Here is a 17,493-nt window from a genome sequence, read left to right as displayed (position 1 = left end):
GGGTAGAACAACCAACCCTGGTCCCATTATCACTGCCATGCTTTCAGGGTGGCAAGCAACTTAAGGGATGTCTTGAAAGACATTTTCTTTTAGGGGTGGTGTGTGCTATTGACAGGCCAAGTCAGAGCTGACCTCCCACACAACCAGCAACTGTCATCAGTCTGTACTTCAAAAGCTTTCAGAGTTCTCAAGAGGTGTACAACAGTGGTCGTGCTGAGCTGTCTGTGTATAAATATTCTCTTAGCAGTATGGTACAAAACAGTAAAAACAAGCAAATTATTTATATACAAGGCACTTGAGTAGTAAGAAAGCAAACTCAGGCTCTGGTGATGCTGATAACTAGTGTTTTGGAAAAGTCCTTTTGTGATTAATAAAAATACTAAGTATATACCAGAAACTTACATGAGTGCTTGTCATGGTTCTCATTAATCTGCATGATGAGATAGCTGCATCAAGAAAAACTCTTTAACTTTATATAACTTCATATTAAAAAAACAACAAACTTTTTGGAAACAAAATGAGTATTTCTTCTGTTGTAGAGAGATATTTTAGTGAACTGTTAGATACAGAGTACTTGTTCCTGAGCATTATTAAACCAAGCTGCTAGGGAGGAGCAAAGCTCACTAAGGTGTTGATGTGCTTCATGTAGGGCTAGATCTGCAGAAAGGCTACTGACTCTGTGAAGCAGTAGCTATGCTTTTGTGAATGAATGGTGCAGCCTCTTTATGTAACCTGGGCCTCTCTGACCCTCCAAGCAGAGGAATAGCAGTATGAATCTGTTTCTTGTTAAACTGCTGATGGTAGTGCACTTGCTTCTCTGCTGAACTTCTGCATCTGCTGAAATCTCTGCTGAAGACTTTTTTTTTAACCAGAAGTGAAAAAGTTCAGAGTCAGATACCTGAATGTTGAAGTTCCATACGTGCTATGAAAGTTTTAAAGTTTTGGTGGTATTGGTAACTGCCATACAACAGGTTTGGAATGTCGTTAGTGGTCCCCCTTTTTTTTTTTTTTTTCCTCTCAGTCTATTGTAGGCAGCCAAACTTAAAAGAAATCTTCAGAAGTGAAAATGTTTTCTTTTGCTGACCTTTGGGTTAATGCAAAATCATTGTTTTGCTGACTTAAGTGACTGTCAGTTTTATGCCAGAAGAAGTATGAGACCATTTAAAATGATTTTCAGTGATTGGGGTTAGATAAACGGTGTGTTTCTCAACAAAGCTAAGATTTTTATAGGCTGTATTTTGGAAGGAATTAAGTTATTACTAACTACAGAGCACTGGACTTACTTCAGAGGAACAGTTGCCATAATTGACAGTGATAGCTTTATTAATCAAGAATAAATTAATGTAATAACCTCTACTGAAGATGAGTTTGATGTAGTAGAGAGGGAAATGTGGCAAATATACAAGGTATTGTGATAGCTTTCAGTCTTCTACTGTCACTCCAAAAAAGTCTGAGTTCTCGTTTGGGGACCTGCTGGAAACCCAGCTGCTTTGGGCTGAGCAAATTTCACCTTGGAGGCAAGTTTCACATGGGTGGCAATTTTCACCTCTTAACATTGAAACATTTCATCCAACTTGTAGGTCTTTGCTTGGTACTTCCTGTTATCTTCTGATTCAACCTTACTGAATTTCTTAAATGACTACCTCTGGAGTATTTTGTTCCCAGAACAGCAATCAATCTTGGTTTTGGTTCAAGTGCTGCCTGCAGAGTTCAGTAAAAGTTTCTTCTGTTTAAACTTGGGAAACTTCTGAAATTGTTGTTAGTAAGAATGCAGTGGATGGGTGTGTGTCTGGACATGCTGTTTCTACTATTCTTCTGTACAAAGACTGTCCCAAACAGAAGAGCCAGAGGGGACTTAGGAATGAGTCAAAGGTTAGCAGAAATTGAATACTCTTTCTTTTGCCACAGTTGCCATCTCTTCCATAGTTCTGTTGCTTGTCATTTCTCCAAAACACATGGTCAGGTCTGTTTCAGGTGACTTGAACATACCACGCCAGCAATTTTGACACTTTTTTTTGCTAGATATTAAAATCCTACCCAGGAAGGGCAGCTGTCTTAACTTAAAATGCAACTTCACACGTAACCAATTTGTACAGACTTCGTTCAGAGTTTTCCTTTACTTCTGGAATTGTGTGTAGTGATTATTACGTTAGCATTAAGCCAGAAACTTTCATCTGAACTTGCCATTTAGCCCTTGATGGAGAAGACTTCAAAATAGACAAAACCCTCAAAACACTCTGAAACCTAACACAGCAGAGCTTGAGCTTTTTGAAGTTCCCTTCAGTTGCTTGACCAGATGGTGGGATGGCCAGTATTGCTCCAGAAATCTGGTGTAGGTGTCACCATGGCATTTGACTGGTGTGGTCAGTAGAGGCAAATAGAGAGGACAGTTACTGAGATTCTGTAAGTTGTGTGTTTATATCAGGAGGAAAGTCTGAATGAGGCAGAGGTCCTGACTGAAGTTAGATGTTTAAAGTTAGCATCCTGTGGGCTCTCGACACTATTTTAAGAAAGAGAAACCATAGGCTTTTTAAATGTCTTCATCAGTGCTGGCTTACTGCGCGTATCAGTCTGGACAAACTTCATCCATAGCTTAGATTTAGTAATATGTGCAGTGGAAGGGATTTTTGTGTGAATGATTTACTTAGCACACATTTACGTGAGTTAAGTCTTGGGTGATTTTAATCTATTTAAGGATAGATTACAGTTCTGTTACAATTTGTTAAAAATTGGGCATTGTTGTTTAAGATTCCAGTTGTTCTTGTTGCCTTTTATTTCCGTTGAGGATTCCAAATTGCAAGAGTGATGTTTGGGTAACGTGATGCTGATTGCAGCTATGTTCTCTTTGCAGTAAGAAGCGTGCAGTCTCAATTCAGATAATGCGTTACCAGTAGAAATGTGGTAGAATACTGGTAGTAAAGAGGAAGAAGTGCTTAAAAAAAAAAAAGTTTGCTCAAACTTGAGGAAAGCGGTGTTGAGATTATTCCAGCAGTTGAGATAAAATGCAAAGAACACCCTCATTTAAATCTGTCTTTTTCTTTTATTTTGGGAGGGAAGCATGCTTGAAAAAAATTTAGTGATTCTTATTTGTTCTGTGGTATATGGAGTAAGGTTCTAGTATTGCTAAAGATGATGTAATAGCATAGTAATGAAAAATGCTGACCTCTTAGTTAATGTGTGGTACGGTGTTTTATGTATGTATAGATGCACACACCTGTCTGCTCTATTTTCAGGTAACATGGATGTGTTTTCATGGTGTCGCCCGATCTTTCAAAAGATATAAAGTCTCTTACACCCTTATTTTTTCTTCCACTCCTTCAGTCTGTTGTACAATGGCTTAAGCAGTGGCCATATTACCAGGATCTGTTCTTTTTAATTAAGTAGTTATCAGTAACTACATACGAAGATTCAACCCACCAAAGCTTTGGGTTCTGAAGGAGGTAAAAAAAAAAAAAGTCTTTTAGGTATGCAGCTGTAAACTTAGTAGAGACTATAATATAACTGTGTGTGTGTGAGGGCACTTAGTGTGGGGGAAAAAAACACATCACAGGTACATTTCCCGGAGAGTTTGAGACTAATTCATGTTTACCATGAGGTGTTGCATCACAGCACTTGAAAACCACTGTAGCTGGTGTTGAGTTTACTGATGTTTAATCTGTCTGAAGAGCGGGCACTCTTCAGACATTCAGGTCAAAACAAAGCAAGAACAATAGCGTGCTAAATTTAACTCAAAGACCTTTTCTACAACTTTGTTTTGTATTGAGCTCTTGGCAGGTAGTTTACATTTATAGTAATGTAAAAGCAAGGTCTGTGCGTGTTTATGGGGTTAACTAGATACAAAGCCTCAAGCTAACTGTATATTATTCTTCTCGATGATCTTAAAAGTTTTGTCTCCTTAAAATAAGTGAGTACAGTTCTAAGCATGGTTTGATCTCTCTGATTTACCCCGCTTTTGTTAGGACTGAGTAGTTGGGATGGGACTTTCTGTTGTATTTCAGTACTCTTTGCTTTTTGTTAATGCTTAACTTCAATGACTAGCAGATTTGACTAGCCTTCCCACCCCCATCCGAGGGACTTAACTTCCCTAATCCTCTCAGCTAGGAGGATAGCAGTGATGCATGCTTACCTGTCCTTTTCTTCTGAGTTAATTCAGTAGTTTAAACCAGGAGATTCTGAAAGTGATACTTCATAATACAGCACAGGTGAAAACTGGAATGTACTTCTGTCTTTCTGTCTTTTCAAGGGGGGAAGATATTAGAATAATCTTCTTTTTTTTTTTAAAGCAACTCTAAGACCATTAGCGGTTATGGGCATGTAGCATGTAAATGCAACATTAAAGTTAGAAAAAAGCAGTTGATTCTGATGTCTGTTTTTCTATTATAATTATTTTTTCATCTATAAAGCTGCTAGTAAAATGCTTTATTTGAAATTTCTTGGTTTCATGAGTGGCTATGCCTTTAAATCTTGTCTTGTAATTCTGAAGATTTGCTGCTGTTTAAACGGATAAATACGGATTGCATAGGACAGGTTACCTTACTGTATTAAAATCACTTCAGGATACAAACTTCCTAAGTTGAATACTATTCATATGTACTTTAAAAAAAAAAAAAAAGGCATTTGGTATGTTTGGGAAAAGGTAGAATAGCCTTAACTTCGGTAGGTGTAAATGGAGGGCTCGGTCAGCATTAGTGATTTCAGGAATCTACTTTATTGGTTCAATATCAAGAGTGATTTTTTTTTAATCTAGGAATAGTTTTTGCTAGGCTAGGTTTTGTCAGCCTTTTCAATGAAGTCTAGTATACAATTATGGATGGGTGAAATGTGGTGAGTCTATCAGGGAATAGTTATGCAAATAAAACTAAAATACTATTGCTTTAGCTTACTGGTTTACAAACATTAAATTAACTTAGTTTTCAAATGTTGTAGTTGATTATTTTTTTTTTCAAATTAACAATTGGCAAAAGAGGGGAGAAATTGTAGTTCAAATACACCTGACTGCTTTGTAATACAGTTAAAAGATTCATAATGTGTAAGGGATGTTCAGGTATTGAAAACTTTTTTTTTTCATGACTGCTTTTCTTGTAGCAACCTAGTGACTGAAGGTACTGTTCTTGTTGACATCCTTGAAAAGATTATTTCAAAAAAGAGAGAAATTTGTACTGGGTTCCCTTGTCCTTACTATGGTTTACTCTTTTATATAACTCATCTTAACATTTTTTTTTTTAATTTTATTTTTTTATTTTATTTTTTTCAAAAATGGTTCACGCAAGGTCCTAAGGTCTATATGATTTGTTCAGCTGCTACTAAGTTCTTCACTAGGTGATTAAAGCTTCTTAGCTGAAGGAAGCCTTGTCAAATAATGTTCTCAGACATGATTTCTTGGGATTTGACTTACGTACAGTTTTTAGTATTTTTTTTTCCTGCTTTGCCTTTTTATTCTTTTACTAACAGACAGTTGTACTGGGCAAATCATATTAGGAACCGCTTGGCGAGAAACTTGTTGTAAATGATAATGTAAGATCAAATACTAAAACTTAGAACAATTTTTAAGTGAGCTTAACTTGTGGAAAAACACCTTACATTTTGTTGATTTTGGTTAATTTTATTAGTTAAGATGCTCTTATGAATATTCAGGAACGAGGAATAAGGTCCTAAGCAGATGATGACCACAGATCATTATGGAAGTGAAAATGAAGTTGTGCGCTAAAAAAAACTGTAGTGTCATAGAAACAGTCCTTCTGTGTAAGAATAAAGGACTGATAATACAGTAATGTACTGGGAATGGGGTATTTGCTGAGGATAAAACTTTGACAGAAGTGGTCAGCCTCCATTGCTGAACACAGAGCAATCTTTTTAGGCTTCATGAAGATTGAAAGAGACCAAATTGATAGATAATACAGCTTTTACCTAAGTAGAATGAATAATTGAATTTGGGGGAAAATGTATCAAATGTCTAATCTGAATTTAAATTATTACAGTGTTAACTTGTACATTTGGTATTAAATGCAAGCTTTATACTGTTGAGAGTGAGCTTGTGTAGCAGGAGTATAACATGTACTGGAGATGAAACACAAGCATTACTTTAACTTGAAGGTAGTGCTTTAGTTGTTGAAAAGGCTTTTTAATAGCTGTTGATATAATGGTTATGTTTCTTGTGATGTACTTTGAAGGGGTTATAATGTTGGTCTCCTAAGAACTGATTAAGAAACAAGTCTGTTTCGTATTCTTTTAATGAGAAAGTTCTTTTCAGTACACTTAAACAGTGATTTGTTACTTTCAAGAATAACAGGTGGGGGAATAATACATATAATTTGGAGGAAAGTTGTCAATATATCAATATAAAAATAGTATTTATTGCTGCAAGTAACCTTTGGAGCCATTTTAATACAGATTTAGGTAGTATATTCTACATCTGAAGTATATAAGCGGGAAGATTACTGAGTGTTCTTACAGATAAAATTTGGCTATTAGAGACGATAAGATTATTTCTGCAATATTAAGAACAGTTCTTAAACAGCTTTTTTTGCAAGTCTTTTAACATGGTGCTTAGGGATATGGTTTAGTGGGTGATGCTGGTGGGGGGAGGGGGGGAATGGTTGGACCAGATGATCATGGAGGTCTTTTCAAACCTTTATGATTCTACGACTATTGATTCAGAAAGTTCTAACTATGTGAGTGTAGCATGTAATAATCAGAATCTAAACACTGATGTTCCAGAGAAGCAAGTTCCGTTTTGAAATATTCAGAATTACTAGCTTTAAAGCTCCACTGCTCTGAAAATTAGGCTGTATTTAACTGTGATTGTCACAAACAAATCTATAGCCATTATGAAAAACTGTGTGGCTGTTTGGGTGCCCAGGATGCTGATCTAGGAAAGCTGTTCCTAGATTTTATAGCAAGATGATACCCTCACTTCCATGTTTATGTTGAAGCTCTTCTGCTTGTGCTCTTGTGCCCTCTCACAACCTTGAAATATGAGGAGTTGAATTGAGAGTGCTGCCTTTCTGCTTGAGGTTTGGCTCATAACTCTTTGCATAGCTTGAAAAGATGGTCTTCAAAGGTCCCTTCCAGCCCAAAACACACAATGATTCAATGAATTGAGGATGTATCTTGTGTTGTAACAAAATTGAGACGTCATAAATTCCTCTAAATCATCCTGTAATGTAATGATAGCCAGATGAGAAGTCAGCTTAAAAGTAGCTTATTCTAGTACTTCTAGTATGATGCTCTTGCTCAAAATATGTTAGAGCCTCCTTAGGTGAATATTTGCTGTGTGAAGTCAGCTGATATAGATCATGTTTCATAGCAACTTGTGACCCTGTAATCAGTATTCAGAGTTGGAGAAAAGTAACAGTCCTTAATAACACCTATTTAACACAGATTGGTCTGGGATGTGGCTGCTAACAGGAGGTTTAACTTTTTTTTCCCCCCTTTATTATGTGTGTCTTGTTTGCTACTTGGATGAGAATAAATTTATTTGTTCCTGATAGTAACTTTTATCTAATTGCCTTTATTAGTCCCGTTACAACCCAGGGATCACAAACACAGCAACTACAGAAGCATTATGGCATTACCTCACCTATCAGTTTAGCTGCCCCCAAGGAGTTTGACTGCATGCTTACCCAGAAATTAATCGAAACCCTAAAGCCCTATGGTGTATTTGAAGAGGAAGAAGAACTGCAACGCAGGTGAGTAAATGCTCTATAAGTGGTTTTCTCATACCTCTGCATTCATGCAGCTAACTACTGAACCCTGAGCATGTTTGTGTTCTTTCAGGTGCTTTTTTAGAAAGCTTGGTGAAATACTAAGCTTCTTCCCTTAATAGGAGTACCTCAGTACATAGTCATTAAAATACCCCTTAATTTTAGGAGTTTGGCTTGCCATTTTTTTAAAATTGTTTTAGTGGCCCTTGCTCTTGATTTTTGTTATTTTTAAGCTTTCTAGAGCTTTTTGCTGTCAGTACTGCTGCTTACTGTTCTTTTAGTTTCATGTATTGAATCAATTGAGGTTTTGTTTTGAAAGTGAATAGAAGCCATTTACCTGAAATATATGTAGGCCTTGCATGCTTTCATTTCTTCTCAGCTTAAATTTCTTCAATGCCTTTGAAGAGGAAAAAATAGTCTGAATGTTGTGAGTGACTTTGTTTCAGTGTATATATAGAGACAAGATCTGTAATTAGATCTGCAATGTTGTTCAACTTGATTCATTGTGTGATGATGATCAGTGTCTTAAAAATAATGTTAGTTTGCTCTTAAGTTCATAGTTTATGATTCTGCTGTTTTATCAATAGGATTCTAATTTTGGGAAAACTAAATAACCTGGTAAAGGAGTGGATACGGGAAATCAGTGAAAGCAAGGTATGGATGTATTTTACACGACATTGCTCAGATTAAGATTGCTGTAGGAAGTTAATTTCAGTTCATGTTCCTGGTATAAATGTGATGAATCATAGGTTTGGAGATCAAATTAGGAAAACAAGTACAACCTTTGGTTCCAGGCAACATTGTAACTTTAAAGTAAATCTTAGTCAAAGAGAAACTTTGAGAAGAGGAGTGAGAAAATAGCATGAAAGTTCATGGTAGTTGTAACAGTAATTTTCAGTTGTTCTCTCCTCCACTTAGGTAGAAGTACAACTCAACTTTGTCAAAATTTGTTTACTACTATGTCAATTACATGCTTACGTGGCTTGCTTTTGTGAATTAATCCTAGATCTTAAAATGAATTTATTGCGAATTTATGGTACTTGGCCCTTTTTCTTTAACATCAATTTTAGAAGTTCTTTTCCTGTAATGCTATTTTATTTTACTGAAATAATGATTACAGTAAATTTAAAGTTTCACTGAAAGCAAGCCGGATTAGTCTTTTCCTTCCCATTTTTGTAACCAATATAGACTTCCTGTTCTGAAATGCTAATTGTCTTTGGCCACAGTGCTATGATGACAAGAGTTCTTTAAAGGTGCAAATCCAGGAACTTAAGTATCTTTATGCTAGTAAATATAACTAAATATTTTTATCACAAAATAAACACCTCTCCTCAAAACAACCTTTAAAGAAGAATGTAGGATCTTACAGATGGCTCTGAGAGTAATTTAATAAACGTTGATACAGAAAATAGCATGTTTCTGCTGCTCCAAATTAGAATCTATCATCAATTTCAAAGTCAGCATAAAGTGTGCGAGTGTTAAGAAGAATCTGTTCAACATTCATATCTTAAATCTTCTGCTCCTAAAGTGTAGAACTACTCAAAGTTACTGAGATTGAAGTGATAGTAGTTCCCAAATGGCAAATCTACTTCTGTCTTTACTAAGATTATTTCAGTAATCACTGTACCTTAAAGGCTATGAATCAGAAACAATATATGTAAGGAGTGAATTGCTACTCAAAACAGTGTTAATCTTTAACAACATAAATTGAAAGAAAGGAAAAGAAAGGAATATCTTTTTGTATATAAAGTTGTGTGTGTCACTATAATCTGCTAAGAGAAAAATAACGAATTTTATCTGCTCCATCTAGAATCTTCCACAGTCTGTAATAGAAAATGTTGGAGGAAAAATTTTTACATTTGGATCCTATAGATTAGGGGTTCATACAAAAGGTAAAATTTACTTTTATTATAAAAATGGTTGTGCCAAGCTAATACATCTAAATGTCATGCTTAAGTAACAAAACTTTCTGTATTTTTGTGGTGGTATTAGAGTTTTGTCAGCTATCGCTAGTCTTCATTCTAAATAAAATAAATCGGTTCTTGTTGGGGGTGGGAAGCAGACAAGAAAGTTGGAAGTTATTTTTTTTTTTTAAAAAAGTTGCATACTTGGCTTCTTGTGGTTTGTTCTTTGAAAGTTACTACAAATGAAAAATTGAAGGATGTATGCATGCATTCAGTGTGTTTAATGGCATGAACATTTTTCTTTAATTTGTTTTCATTTAGTGTCTTTTCTTAGGAGCTGCTACAGGAAGAGAAATGAAATGTTCTGTTTTTGTTTAAAAAATAAATACATAAAAATTCTGGCTATTGCTGGCATTTTGTGTGTGTAAAGTGTAAGTAACCTGCTTGTGTTAATAAACGCTTCCAGGTGCTGATATTGATGCCCTATGTGTTGCACCAAGACATGTTGAAAGAAGTGATTTTTTCACATCGTTTTATGAAAAACTGAAACAACAAGAAGAAGTAAAAGATTTGAGGGTATGTGAATGGCCTGATACAACCAGCTGGAGTGAGGATGCTGAAAAGTTAAAAGTGCAAGATGATTCCTGAAATAAGTAACTTTGCTGTTAAGGCTTGCAGTGGATATTTAGTTAACTTGTAACAAAACCTATCAACATAGTTGAAATAAGTAGAGATTCTTCCAAATTTTCTGTGTCCTATTACTTGATACAGTTGTTTGAAAATCTGGATCGCAGAATAATCTGGTAGCACTGTATTAGTGTTGCAAAATTTCTGTTTGTACTATGTAGCAGGAGGCAGGTGCAAACATGTTTGGTCCCGATCCCTTTCAGGCTAAGTTTTGTTGAAGTTTTTAAAAACAGTAGCACAACAATACACTTCATAATTTCTTCCTTATATAAATCACCACTGTGATTGATACTAACCAGATCTATATTGGCTGTCAGCTGTCCACCTGAACATGGAGGTTACATTTTTTAGATGCTTGTGCAAGATTTTCATCAGGTGGAAAGATGAAGATTTTTTCTCTTGTGTTCATGAATGACAAGCCTCCGTAGATTAGTTTAAATCTTAGTAGTGTTAATTCAGAATAAAATTTCTCATTTGGAATTTGTTCTTCTTAAATGAAGATAATTGCTGGTAAATACTAAACATTTTTTGGTTTAGTCCTGCCGTGTCCTGAAATTGAGGTGCCTCTGCAGCATTGTCTCAATGCATCCCATAGTAACTCTTTCTAGTGTAAACATCTGGTGGCAATACTATATGTACTGAAACTACTGTTCGGAATATTTTATTATCTGAACGCTTTTTTAGTAATCTTTAAATCCACATGCTATAATCAAGAGGATTCTGCCTTTCAGATTTCCTATTAACTTTGCTATAAACTCTTAATAATGATTCAATGTAATGTAGCTGACTTAGCAGCAAGGAAGATCAGAACATGTTTGCTATTCAGTGTGGCTCTGCATTGATGTCAATAACTTTTAGGTCAGTCTTAACACTTTAAATTAGTCCAGCTAGGTCTTAAAAAGTTTTCTTTGTGGAACCTTGACTTTATTACTGGTTGCTCTAGTGAGTGAGTCTAAGAGACTTACAAACTTTAAATTGTTAGGATGTATCCTGCCAACTAGTAGACTAAGATTGTAGAGTGGAGTTGTCTTCTCCGTTTAAGAACTGGAACGTTCTCTTAGAACTGTGCTAGCCTCTGGAAGTTCCTAATGTTTGTTATTGGAAGTAAGCAATGTACTTTGATTTTACAAAAGCAGTGCTCTGCAGATTTGCATCTAGTTCAGGTGCTCAGTTTGGGAAGGTGGTATTCCTAGCTGATTACAGAACAGTTACCAAGTTCCATAGTTTTATCACAGATACTGTTGGTTCAACTAAACTTTGTTAATGACTGCAAGAAAAGATGATTGTTTATCAGGTGAATATGGTTGTCTTCTTGTCATTTCTTGTAAAATACTGACAGCAGAAACAATACAAATAAGATGCCTGTTAGAATAAGAATTCCCATAGGTTAGCTTTAGAATATGTAGAGATGCTGTGGGGTGGAAAAAGAGTCCTACCAGTGTAGTGAGGAAAAAAATTTGGTCTTGAGGTAACACCGTCGCAACTGGCTGGTAGGAGTTTTGTTTATAATTTTTATCTAGGAAGCTGTGGTACATAGTAGATCAGTGTTTACTGCGTAAATCCTCATTGGTAGAAAAAGACAGCTGACAAATCAAACTGAAAGCAGAGGAAAAACATCTATGTAAATAGTGTTTCATAATGATTGTTCAGATCTCCTATCTATTGCTTGTAAATGTTCTTCTCTATACTGAAAATAAAATACAACTTTTTTTCCCCAGGCTGTTGAAGAAGCTTTTGTCCCAGTTATTAAACTTTGTTTTGATGGAATAGAGGTAAAGATCTTTTATGTTTTATTTTATTTTGTTAGACTGTGGTTAAAACAACGATTTCAGGATTTCCATAATTAATATTTATGAATACAAATGCTATTAAAGTGACAATCCTAAATTCACATTCAAGTGATTGACAGCAGTCCTTGGCTGTGTGAGACTTTGAGACTAAAGTAAGTCTTTCTTGATCTGCTTAAAGCTGCATGAACATCTACCTGTTCTTTCTTTTACCCTCTTGTATTGATGAGTTTACTGACATGTAGAGTACAGCATTAGCACTATTGAAGACTTAATATTTAATAGAAATGACGTATAAATGTGGCTTCAGTAATTTTTTGGCTATTAACGGTTAACTGCCCAAACCTTAAATTCAGATTCGCTTTAATATGTTGTACTGTAGGCGGATCTCACAAATGTACCGCTGAAGGGAAGTTAGGTAGCCACTTCACCCTATTTCTTCATGCTTATGTTAACACATGACCAAAATTATTGTTTCTGTCCAATTTGTCTGTAGCCTGACGGATTTGTTTGTTTGGAATGATAATCATGCTTAACATTTTTACTACTTTGGGACAAGTTACTAAGAAAACAGGAACATTTCTTTCAAAAAATACTCCATAAATCTTTTTCAGACCATCTTACAGTCAACATGTCATCTTGGTGACAAGACCAAAAAAAAAAAAAGAACCGTTCATGTACATGGTTATGTACTATATTAACCACTAGCTGGTGGGTATACGAAGGAAACTTCCCAGTGGGAAAGAAGTCCTGTGTTAGCTATCTGATACAGACAATTTGAAAAGTAGTTATACGTAGGTGTAGCATTGTACACAAGACTGGAGAGCTCCTTCTCTCCCAGACTCAGTTGGATCTCAGCCTTACAATTATAATGATCCTTAGGGTATTGGTAATTTCTGAGTCTCAGGAAGATGATGAACCACCTCCTTCACCCTGATCATTCCTGCTTATTTGTATTTTCACTAACATTTGTGTAAGATGACACTTAGCCAGAGAGATGTACTTACTCTCAAATTAGAGAGATGCACAGAGATACGTGATAGCATGCAGTAAGCTAGCCTGTGACTTTTAATTTGTCAGCTACTTTATTGCTGTCTGTGTATTAGGTTTGTGTTGTATATTAGGAACTTTTTTTTTTTTTCCTGGAGAATTTGTTTTCTGTTTACCTATCTTAGTTATTCATAATAAATACTGAAAGTTGTCATAGGCGTTCTTTGGTATGTCTGTTATTTGCATGTTTTTTAATCATTTACATTTAAGCCAGTCTTCTCTTGTTTTCCCTTTCCCTGAAATTCAAAATACAAGCTGAAATAGGGGAATGAAAGGATTATCTCCTATAAGACTTAGTAGTATTTTGCTCCATTGTAGTAATTCATAAACGATGGGCTGTGATGGCTTAGGTTTATGACTCAAGACTTAATCCATATTGCTGACAGTGCATTAAATAATTCTTTTGTCTTGAACAAATTTATGATAAGGGTTCTTTTTGTATGCAAGTGTTGTTAGGCCACAGTTTCTGATGTTTGTGTTGGAAGATTGTTTTTCTTTTGTAATCCAGGCAAAAGATACCAAGAGTTATTCCCTTTTGTAAAGAAAACCTAAGATCTCAGGAAAAAAAGGTTTTAGTCATGTGGTGATCCTGTCAGATAAATTACAGATTTTTCTGCTGATGCTAGTAGTAATATATGCATTGAAGTTTTTGATTTTCTTTTTTGCATTCCTGAGCTAGAAGTGATGCTTTTTCCTAAAAGATTTTTATTTACATTAACAAGGGGCATAGTTCTTATGTGCTGGTTCTGTATTGATCTTGATAAGTATTTTATCATCTTGGAATAGGAGTCGTAAGATAAATGAAGTGTCTAAAAGTGATTCTTTAACATCTGTGAGTGGTATTCGTGTGTATTGTTTAAAGAGATTAGTTGTACTAGAAAGTGCATTGTTCTTACTATTAGTAAACTTGATGAAAATGAACTACAAAACTAACTTTACAGAAAAAAAATGGGTTTATCTCATGTTTTATTTCTTTTTTTTTTAAGATTGATATTTTGTTCGCAAGATTAGCACTGCAAACTATACCTGAGGACTTAGACCTCCGAGATGATAGCCTACTTAAAAATTTAGACATTAGATGCATACGAAGTCTTAATGGTATGTATTTGTGTATAAATTTTGTCAAAACTTTTAATAAGTATCCTAGATTATTTGATGTAGCAGTTGAGATGTGTACTTGACTGAAAATACCGTGACTCTGTGTTGGAGTTTATATCGTTTTGTACAGGAGAGTTGTTTGTATGGACTGATTTTTATAAAGCCTAACTTTTTAATTGGGTAATAAATGGTGTTCCCTAGAAACTAACGGGACTGCGAGATTTTAGTGTGGGGCACTACATATTTCTATAAAGAAAGAAAATTGATACAAATTTTGTTATATATGTTATAAAATTTGTATGTATTTTAGTATGCATAGATGTGTACAGAATTGCTTTGAGGATACAGAATTAACTAGGGATTCAAAATACTGTCAACTTGAGGTCAGATCTCTAGTAGTTTACAAACTTGAGTAACTTTTTTCTATGATACAAAGCTTAAAAATTGCTATTTTTGTGGGCAAGGGTAGGGGCTCCAGCCTATGTGCAGCTTGCTGGGGAGGAGAGAGGAACCCATGTTATATATCACTGGTTTCAGTACAAAGTTGAAAACTTGATAATCTCAAGTAAATGAAAACTGCACATTCTTGGCAACTGGGTGGTAAGATAACAGCAGCTCCTGTTGTTTTGTGAAATTCATCTTTGTGCAGTCTCTAGAATTCATGTTTGCCGTTTCACTTTGCAGGGAACTCCTATTCCTATATAAGAGTATTTTCTTGCAGTCAGCTCTCTGCGACTATTAACTGTTAACAACTATTTATTCTTGGTTTTAAAAAATGACTAAAGGAAGTAATATAGTCACCTACGATGTTATTCTTAAGCTTGAAAACTTTCTGTTGAAGTCAATACAATTTAGGTCCAAAAACTGTTCCATTTGGCCCGTTTTCATACACTCAAGCAAAGCTATGACTTTAAACTTCCAAGATTTCTGTGCTGAAGTAAAATGAGGGGGGAAAGATGATGAAATGACAATATGTTTTCAGATTCAAAACAACAGTGATCAAAATACCAAATAAGAAAGCTTCTAGTATGGTGATTTAAAGTTTGATAGCTTTGAAGGTGGGAGAGGATAAACCAGCAAAAAAAAACACCCTTGAGACAGGCAATGTAACAGATTCTTTCTTTTGGCAGGTTGCCGGGTAACCGATGAAATTCTGCATCTAGTACCAAACATTGACAACTTCAGGTTAACACTGAGAGCTATCAAACTGTGGGCAAAACGTAAGCAGTTTTATTCCAAAATTCGCAAAGCTTTCATTTACTCTTATGGTTGCTGATAACTCTCTCCTTTTGTCTTTTTCCTTCTCGATTCACAGGCCACAACATCTATTCCAATATACTAGGTTTCCTTGGCGGTGTTTCCTGGGCTATGCTAGTAGCAAGAACTTGCCAGCTTTATCCAAATGCAATAGCATCAACTCTTGTACATAAATTTTTCTTGGTATTTTCTAAATGGTATGTTTTTTTAAATTTAGATTCCGCTAAAATAAAATTGTTTTGTAGACACTAAATTTTAGTCCTGTTTTTATGGTACCTTTTTCAGCTGTTACCAGATTAAGTTAATAGTTACAAGCATTGTTCTTGCTGCCAGGAAGTTGCTAGCTTGGGTTTTTCAATAAAAGTCATCCAACATGTCTTGTTCTTAAAGTATCCAAAACAAAAAATCTTAGTTTTAAATTGCTCTTTTAAATTATTTATTGTGACACAGTGTTGCTCTCCAGATAAGATTCTTATATAGTTCTAGATAAGAACAAGCACCCAAAAATATGAAGTCTTTTAACATTCAGATATTGGAATGCTGGGGAAGGGAGGTGTATCAGCAGCAGGTTTAGGCATGTATTCCTCATGAGACTTCACGAGACATGGATTTTTAGAATCATTGTACCAAATTGTGGCTTTATTTCAAGTACAGTGTTTTTTTCCTTCTTACTGTGAAGATAATTTCCACCGTTTCACTATTCATAGGTTTTATAGCCTTTTTGAGAGTCCTAGCATTGAGTAATATCTTGCCATGCTAAGCTGATAAAGAGAAACTGGTTGCATTGGAAGCATTAATGTACAAATACCAACAGGTGGATTAACTTCTGCTCTTCATAAGAAAGGTGGTTTAATTCATGGCAGTAGAGAACAAAAGTATTACCTTTTTTGTTGGTTTTAGTGTGTCATTCAGCATGGTTTATTTATTTTACAATCTGGTTTGGAAATTGCTTTCTTATTTTATTCTGAACTCTTTGTAATGTTCCTAAAACACTATGATCATGCTAGCTGTTTTTGTAGTTTGTCCATGAAATGGCTTGCATGAAAATTGACCCAATATCAATCTTTATTGAGGAATTTATTTAGGTATTCCTATAGGAATTTATAGGAGTCGATGTTAGTTACCTAAGCCACTGGTTGCAAAGCTCAGAACGAAAGAAAGTTCATTGCTCTAATGTCCTAGAGAAGTTACTTACAGCTGTTTTGTCCTTCAGCACTACGTTATTTAAAGAACTATAGTTAGACCAGCTTAGTCTTGAGGAAATGATGCTTTACCATGAGAACAGAGTTAAGAAGGGTCACATTCAAAAAATATTGTTGTTTGAACATACGTGGTTGTATCCAGTAGTCTTATTCAGTGCTACAATCTTTTTGAACAGGGAATGGCCAAATCCAGTGCTATTGAAACAGCCAGAAGAATGCAATCTTAATTTGCCTGTATGGGACCCAAGGGTTAGTGTATTATTTTTTCCCCTATAAGTCACATGTACAGTAAATTCAGTTGCTTAAAGAGTACTAGGTGAGCTTCATTTTAGTTTATTTATATTTTGGTTTTATGTCATTATAGTAGCCTCTAATTCTTCTGAGTATGGAACAAAGCTTTATTTTGTAAACTGACCACTTGAAGCACACTTGCTAAACAGTGTACTTTTTAATTCAACTTCTTCAGTAGGTGATCTTAAGTATTCAGCACTAGATAAATGCCTTAACAGCAATGCGTTTTCGAAAAGTCGCTTACCTTGAAGCTGTTTGCTGTCATAGTTAAAACCTATTAATAGTTAAAACCTATTACTTTTGCAAGTATACTGAATTAACTTAAGTGCAACAGTCACAGTTGGATAGGTTCACTTCTACGTAATAAATGTAATGCCTTTTTCGTTTTGGACCCAAGAAGATGGTAACTTGAAGTCTTCAGTTGTTTTTAATGCTATTTATAATATTCATCTCTATCATTATAGCACCTATATTAAGGACACTGTATATTAATATCTTCAGGTAGTCAAAGGAA

At 35.1% G+C, this 17,493-nt stretch overlaps 1 protein-coding gene across 4 annotated transcripts in view; it reads left to right on the top strand.

Annotated features, from left to right (window-relative positions):
• PAPOLA (poly(A) polymerase alpha) overlaps nucleotides 1-17,493 on the top strand; it is a 41,959-nt gene that overhangs the window by 1,853 nt on the left and 22,613 nt on the right. For all 4 annotated transcript variants that reach the window (XM_032187813.1, XM_032187811.1, XM_032187812.1 and 1 more), the window contains exons 2-10: nucleotides 7,518-7,688; nucleotides 8,291-8,357; nucleotides 9,514-9,595; nucleotides 10,074-10,183; nucleotides 12,013-12,066; nucleotides 14,118-14,229; nucleotides 15,360-15,449; nucleotides 15,545-15,683; nucleotides 16,865-16,937. In XM_032187813.1, coding sequence (XP_032043704.1) covers nucleotides 7,518-7,688; nucleotides 8,291-8,357; nucleotides 9,514-9,595; nucleotides 10,074-10,183; nucleotides 12,013-12,066; nucleotides 14,118-14,229; nucleotides 15,360-15,449; nucleotides 15,545-15,683; nucleotides 16,865-16,937 — 898 coding nt within the window. The remainder of the gene's footprint in view (nucleotides 1-7,517; nucleotides 7,689-8,290; nucleotides 8,358-9,513; nucleotides 9,596-10,073; nucleotides 10,184-12,012; nucleotides 12,067-14,117; nucleotides 14,230-15,359; nucleotides 15,450-15,544; nucleotides 15,684-16,864; nucleotides 16,938-17,493) is intronic.

The sequence above is a fragment of the Aythya fuligula genome, chromosome 5, assembly GCF_009819795.1.
Source record: "Aythya fuligula isolate bAytFul2 chromosome 5, bAytFul2.pri, whole genome shotgun sequence".
Lineage (NCBI taxonomy): Eukaryota > Metazoa > Chordata > Aves > Anseriformes > Anatidae > Aythya > Aythya fuligula.
The sequence above is the reverse complement of the archived record's forward strand: the minus strand, read 5'-3'. Positions and strand labels throughout refer to the sequence as shown.